Source organism: Barbus barbus (assembly GCF_936440315.1).
Source record: "Barbus barbus genome assembly, chromosome: 15".
NCBI classification, from domain to species: domain Eukaryota; kingdom Metazoa; phylum Chordata; class Actinopteri; order Cypriniformes; family Cyprinidae; genus Barbus; species Barbus barbus.
Genome location: NC_136743.1, coordinates 9,518,098 through 9,525,000, shown reverse-complemented (window position 1 = coordinate 9,525,000; position 6,903 = coordinate 9,518,098). Strand labels below are relative to the sequence as shown.

At 36.8% G+C, this 6,903-nt stretch overlaps 1 protein-coding gene across 1 annotated transcript in view; it reads left to right on the top strand.

The window, feature by feature from the left end:
• LOC306880786 (calsyntenin-2-like) overlaps positions 1-6,903 on the top strand; it is a 222,906-nt gene that overhangs the window by 179,383 nt on the left and 36,620 nt on the right. Inside the window, exon 8 of the mRNA XM_079434551.1 lies at positions 280-401. Within this exon, the coding sequence (XP_079290677.1) occupies positions 280-401 (122 nt within the window). The remainder of the gene's footprint in view (positions 1-279; positions 402-6,903) is intronic.

Below are 6,903 nucleotides of genomic sequence, written 5' to 3'. Positions count from 1 at the left end.
TGTTTGTAGTGTAATTTTTATGACTCAGCCTTGTATATCAGTCGAGAGTGTTTCTAGCATGACTATGCAGTTTAGACAAGCTCTCAGAACGAGGCATGGAAATCTATAAATGTAAATCTTTAATCAACATGATGTTCTTGCTTTGACAACCAATTGTGAGCGATTTGTAGAAAAGTCCTTTTTACAGTCCTAAAAAAAGAACATATCGTAAATTTGCCCTGTCTCGCATTATTTTTTCACAAACTTAAAGTAAGGCTTTTCTGTGTTTTCTTTTTGCAGAGATGAACAGGCATCATTACTCTCTATACGTCCATAACTGCCGTCTGGTGTTTCTTCTGAGGCGAGACTTTATTCAGCTGGACTCCTTCAGGCCGGCGGAGTTCCACTGGAGACTGGAACAGGTGAGGAGCCCCCGGGCACGTGTCACACATGCACCTCAACATCACAACCAGCCCTGTGATAAACAGGACGGGAAAAATGCCACACTGATCAGGCTCCATTTATAGTAATCACTTGTGAAGTGAAGTTTGCGCTGAATAATTTTCAATTACCTGTTTTTGAATTATTCATTATCCGTGTGACTGATCTTTCCGTTGCGATGAGTGATCTGTCACTGTTAAAATTATTATTATCAGAAGGACAAATTGGAAAGCCGACGCAAAGACAGCACTCACGTTTTCTCTCCCAGTGCTTATTTGGCTCATAATCCAGCTTGTTTGTGTTTGGAAACACCTTGATTTTCAGCATTTCCCTCGGCTAATGTTGAGTGCTGACTAATCTTTTGATTGAGAGCACTAAACGGACTTTATATGTGTGTCACCGTGCCTCTCAACGCTTGCCAAGGGGAACAGAATGCCGAGGTGAAACACGTGTAATCAGTATGAAAAGCTCTCCACAGCAGTGACCTCTCGCTGGGAACATAATGATAGTCCTTCGCACACACCAGTCCTTAACCGCAAATTACACTCACATACACATTCTCACATCCAGACGTGCACTAGCCCAAGCGCAACATCTCGGACCTTTCTGAGCTGCTGTTAATGTATGCGTATCTATTGAGTAAACACCCCGTATATGTCATCAAAAGACTTTTTTGTCCTTTTCAAATGCACTGAGCAGGTCGTTGGCTGAGAGGACTTTGATCAATAGTCTAGATCAATTACTGTAAGTAGGACTCTGGAGTTCAGGTTTTGGCCATAGTCCAGAAGCTTGTGTGCACCGCAATTTTTCGCAGATGGTTTGATTAGAAAAACTAAGATGCGAGAACATTTGGCTGCGTTTGGGTGCATTTGTTTTCTCGCTGTGGCAGTTGTCTAGCGTAGCGGTGAAAGATCTGGGCTGGTAGCCGGAAGTTCATGCATTTGAGTCCCTCATAGGATGAGACATGAGCTTTGGCTGTTTTGCCCTTGAGCAAGGCACTTAACCTCAGGTCACTCCAGGAGAATTGACCCTGTAAAGGGGCTTTCAGACTGACAGCGATTTGCAGTGACAAAGCAATTGGACAATTTCAGTTGCCGATTGGAGGTAACATGAACACTTTTAGCGATACTGAAGTTCAACATTATTCAAATATTCTGTGATGTGATTTGCCTCATAATATAGTTTAGCTATTTTTACTATTTATTAGCATTATTTGTTTACTGTCATTTATTGTGGTATAATCTATTCCCTGTAAAACAATAAAAAGTTGAGAAAATGTAAAAGTTTAAGGCAACCAGCTTCAGCAGATTTTTGAGTTCTCAACTTCTTGTTTCAGTTATACAACAAAAAGTTGAGAGAACTCAAAAATCTCCTACAAAAACAAGTTGAGAAAACAAAAAAAAACAGCTTAAGCTGGTTGCCTTAAACTTAACTCAAGACTCAACTTTTAAATTTTTTTACAGTGTTTCAGATGGTATATAAATATAAAATGTGGTTGGTCACATGTCAGACCTAAATTGGTGGTTCTTGGCCAGAATAATGTTAGGTTTGGCCACATATGACTATGTGCTACAAAACAGCATAAAAATATGGTATCGTTTTACTAGATAATATCAATAAAATATTGGTATTATTTGCTTCCAATATTTGTCTTATACCTATACACTACAGTTTAGGTTTGGATCTGTATGATTTTATTTTATGATTTTATTTTATTTATTTATTTTGCAAAAGAGGTGAATACTTTTATTCAGCATTACATTCATTAAAAGAGACATTTACAATATTACAATTAATTTCTGTTTTCAACTTTCTCTTCATCAGAGAAAAATATTTTCCCAAAAATATTAAGTATTCCAACTGGTTTTAACATTGGATAATAATTTGAAATGTTTTTTTAGCACCAAATCAGCATATTTGAATGATTTTTAAAGTATCATATGCCACCGAGGACTTGAGTAATGGCTGCTGTAAATTCAGTTTTATTCCTTCCATCACGGCAATAAATTACAATTACAATTATATTGAAATAGTTTAAATCGTAATAATATTTCACAATATTACTTGTTTACTGTTTTAAAAAATTCCAATGTAACAAACTAATGTGTGTTCCCTTTTATTTGTTTTGAGTTTATACAAGTCATAGTGTGTGTGTGTGTGTGTGTGTGTGTGTGTGTGTGTTTAACCAACATATAATTATTCCAGCGAGGTGTAGAGTTCATGTTGACTGCAATTATTATGACAATAAACAAGAAGTCTGATGACTGGTTCTGCCTCAGCGTTCTTGACGGCTGTACTTAGTCTGTTACAGGTAAGAGGGAAAATGAGCTCCTTTCAAAGCTTCAGCTCCTTTACTGTGGTCAGGCAGAGCTCAGCCAGCCAAGTTAACAATATGAGGTCAGTAGACAGGATGCCGTAAAACAATGTCAGCTGTAGAAGGAGCAGCACTTTTACCTACAATCCTGTCAACATCCACCGCATGAAACACTGCAGAGCAAAAAGTCATAATACAGCTGTTGGTTTATGTTTTACCGATATACTGTGATATTCTCTGTATGTCTTTTTTGTACATTTATCTTTCATGGCCACTTTGTTGATTTTTGTAGGGAAGAGTATTTCTTTGCATCTGATATCAGCTTGCAAATGAAAGCGTTCGAAAAAGGAGAGAGAAGGTGTGAATGTGCTTGTTTACACTTCAGTGCATTTTCTCTCTTCCTGTTTTCCCTGCCATGTACCTCTTCTCCAGCATGGTTTGATAATGGTGTCTCTCCAGCATGGAGGCAGTAAACAGAATATGCTTGCCTTGATCTCGGAGCACAGCACAGCTCTCTTCCCAACATGAGAAGCATCTGTTTTTCTTTCTTTTCTCTCTGCCCTCCCTCTGACTGCTGATTATCCTGTTGTAAATGTCACTGTAGTTAGTTTGGCTTTTATCTTTAATCCCAACAAACAAACTTTTGACTCTTCTGAGTAATGTCTTGTCCACTTTTCAGCTTGTTCTGGCTAAAAGCAGCCCACTTAGACAGGAAAAAAACAGAAAAAGCGACCAGTTTTTTTTGTTGTTGTTTTTTTTTCTGTGAAATTTAGGGTTGGGTTAATATAAAATCTTGGAATTTTATTGTACTTCACTGCTTTTATTGTCATCAGACAAATATTTAAATGTCAAAAGGAAAACTTCAAGAATTTTTATTCCAAGTGCACCTGAATGTTTTATAGATTTTACTTTTCTCTGTTTACTACCCAAATGTTTTGAAAGAAGGAAAAAAGAAAGAGAAAGAAAGAAAGAAGTAAAGACCCACAGAAAGAAAGAAAGAAAGAAAGAAATAATTTAATATTACAAGAATGCATAAATGTACATTACAAACATGTATAATGCTACAAAAGATTTATATTTTATATAAATGCAGGGTTTGTATTTTGTTTGTTATTTATGTTCCCTGAAAATGTATTGTAGAAATGATTATTGAGCACGAAATCAGTATATTAAAATAATTTCAGAAGGAACAAATGATGCTGAAGACTGGAGAAAATTAGCTGCTCAAAACTCATCTTTGCTATCAAAGGAATTCATTAGATTTAAAAATGTATTAAAATCGAAAACAGTTATTGTAAATTGTAATATTTCTTTTTTTTTCTTTTTTTTTTTTTACTATATTTTAATCAAATGTAAAAGCATTCTTGGTGAGGATAAAATACTTTTTTTTTTTTTTTTTCCTTCTTTTTTTTATGATCAACCCCAAGCTTTTTGAATGGTTGTTTAAATCATTTATCCCAACTTTCTATGTCTCCTTTTTAATGTTTATTAAGTAGTTTAAGAATTTTTAACTGACTTTATCCTGTTCTGCTCATAAAAATAGCCTTAGATGCTGATATGGCAGAGGACACCCCAAATTAGTATTTCCATCTGTCACAAAGGAAAAAGTTCTAATGCCACCAACCAAATATTATTGAGTCCAATTAGTTCTTCTGCAAAAACACCCACTATATCAACCCATGTCCTTATTTTTTAAATGCCACAAATGTTACAAAGTTGAACAAATTCAGTGATTGGCCCATCCTCACAGTCACCAACGCTCATTACAAACAGGAACAGATAGTTGGTGTTTGTGTATTTGACTACATTTAGCCTTTTTTATGTGTGATATACATCAAATGGCAAGTATATAGTCCATGAGTGGCTGTTAGAAGCTGAAGTTTATATGCAAAGTCTTACTATTGTATATTAGGGTTGTTTTTTTGTGCAGCGGAAGACCCACAGATGCACAGGTTGCTAATACCGTAATGTAAGTCACATTACTTAAGGTGCTTGTCGGCTGAGTAGAAGGACGTGAATGTGTTTGTGTCAGTCAGGCCCTGTTGACAAGTCTGTCAGAAGGTAAGGGAGGGCCCGCAGGTGCTGTGGTATTTCTGTCACTATGGCAGTGCGCTGATCTAAGGCACCTGTAGAAGATTTGATTGACGTTGCTTTCTCCACCCCAGCCTAGCGGCCTGCGGCAGTGTGAGCGTCGTGTTCTATTAAAGACCCGACATTGATCTAGTAAAATAGCTTTGCGGTGATAGCGCGGCAGACACACTTTAGGTTGGAGAGAGGGAGAGGAAAAAAAGATAGGGTGTTGGCTGTTGGGCAGCTCATCCAAATGCTGCTCTTTGCAGTCTCATCAGCACTCTGAGAGGACACTCAATGGCTTCCGCTGCAACTCCATTTAGCCCTATTGATTTTGCAATCTTCCTCACACCTGACTCTTTAGCTTTTTTCTCCTCTTTTCGTTGAGAGGGAAAGAATGATGGAGAGGGAGGGAGTGATGCCAAGTGAGAGGAGGGAAATACTGGATGGGGGGTTATTCTGTACTATTTGTCTTTATCTCTCTTTCTCTAATGACATGGATTAGAGGTTTTCAGCCTAATGGATATAAAATTATTGTTGTTTAAAGGAATAGTTAAACAAAAAATGATATGTTGTTATTCATGTTGTTCCAAACCTGTGCTATTATTAGATGTCTGAAAAAAAAAGGTTTCTCCATTCATAGTAAGATCTGTAAAGCTTAAAAAACACCAAAAGCAACATTAAATTACATAGAAATAATGCATTTTATTTGTGCCTTGTATTTCAAGTCATGAGGTTTGTGTGCGAAACAGACCAACATTTAAAGGGACAGTCCACCCCAAAATTAAGATTTTGTCATTTATTCACCCTCACATTATTCCAGACCTGTACGACTCACTTTCTTCTTTGAAACACTGAAGGAGATATTTAACAACAAAATAAAAAACGTGCGTGTTTTTGTGACAAATGAGGACATAAATTTGTATAATGACATGGGTATTACAAGGAGAAGGTGACTTATGAGGGCATTGCCCCATGTCCCCATTTTTCGAAATGCTTTTAAACCTGTTAACCTTTGCCAGAGCGACGGCGCACTGAACGCTCTTTGTTTGCATGTGTCATTGTTTTCTAATAGAATAAATGAAACGGGACAAAGTTAATCTTGACAAACTATATATCATTCTGAAGGTCTAAGCCTCAAGAATCGACGACAGATCGCTGTTTTTTTCGATGGAAAGCTTATAAGGAATGTATTTGCTACATTTGTGTAAGCAGTACACATCAAAGCATGCAGAATAAAAAAGCAGTACCATTATCATTGTAATAACGAGCCACAAACGCGTCCACTGCTGAAATCCCAGTTTAGTTAGAGAGGTAAGGGTCCACAGAACAACATCCCAGCGAGCACTTTTAGTCCAGCGAAACAATAACGTTGTAATAAGGATGAATATTCCTTTGTTTACGTTTCATTTCATCGGGAGAGTTATTGTTCGCGTCCGTTATGGAATAAATTACGCTCAAAAACAGCGTCTTGGTGGTAAAAAAAACAACACGGTGTTATAGCATACAGTTTTACAAACAGAATGAGACCGTCCACGGAAAAAATGTCTCAGAAAAGCGGAATATAGTTTATTTGAATTTGGCGCTCTCTCCAGCCAGCCATGTGCGCTGTGACGCAGCTGTCATCTGAGCGGGGCGTAACTTAGCGATCTGCTTTATCCATAAAAAAACTGTTTTTTTTTCCCTTCAACATTTTTTATGTGTTTGTGTGTGTATTGTGTGGGGAATGTGGCCGTATCTGCATGATTATAATCTGTATGGACGCACATCAGCGTGTTTATTACCGACTCTATGACGGCTATCATTGTGATTCAATGATCAGCTGTTATTGATTATATGGCCCATCTGTATGATTATCATCTGTATGGAAGCACATCAGCATGTGATTACTGACTGTATGACCGTGTCTGCCAATATCACTTCATGTCTGGCAATCAGAATACTTCAGTATACATACTATATACAAAGCAATTTTTTTCAATTTTTTTTTCCTTTTTTATTACTCAAATAATTATTTTTGTATTTTTAGTGCTCAAATAAATCACTTATATTATGTCTAAAATTCTGTCTATTATTTTATAATTGAAAAACTATGCAGG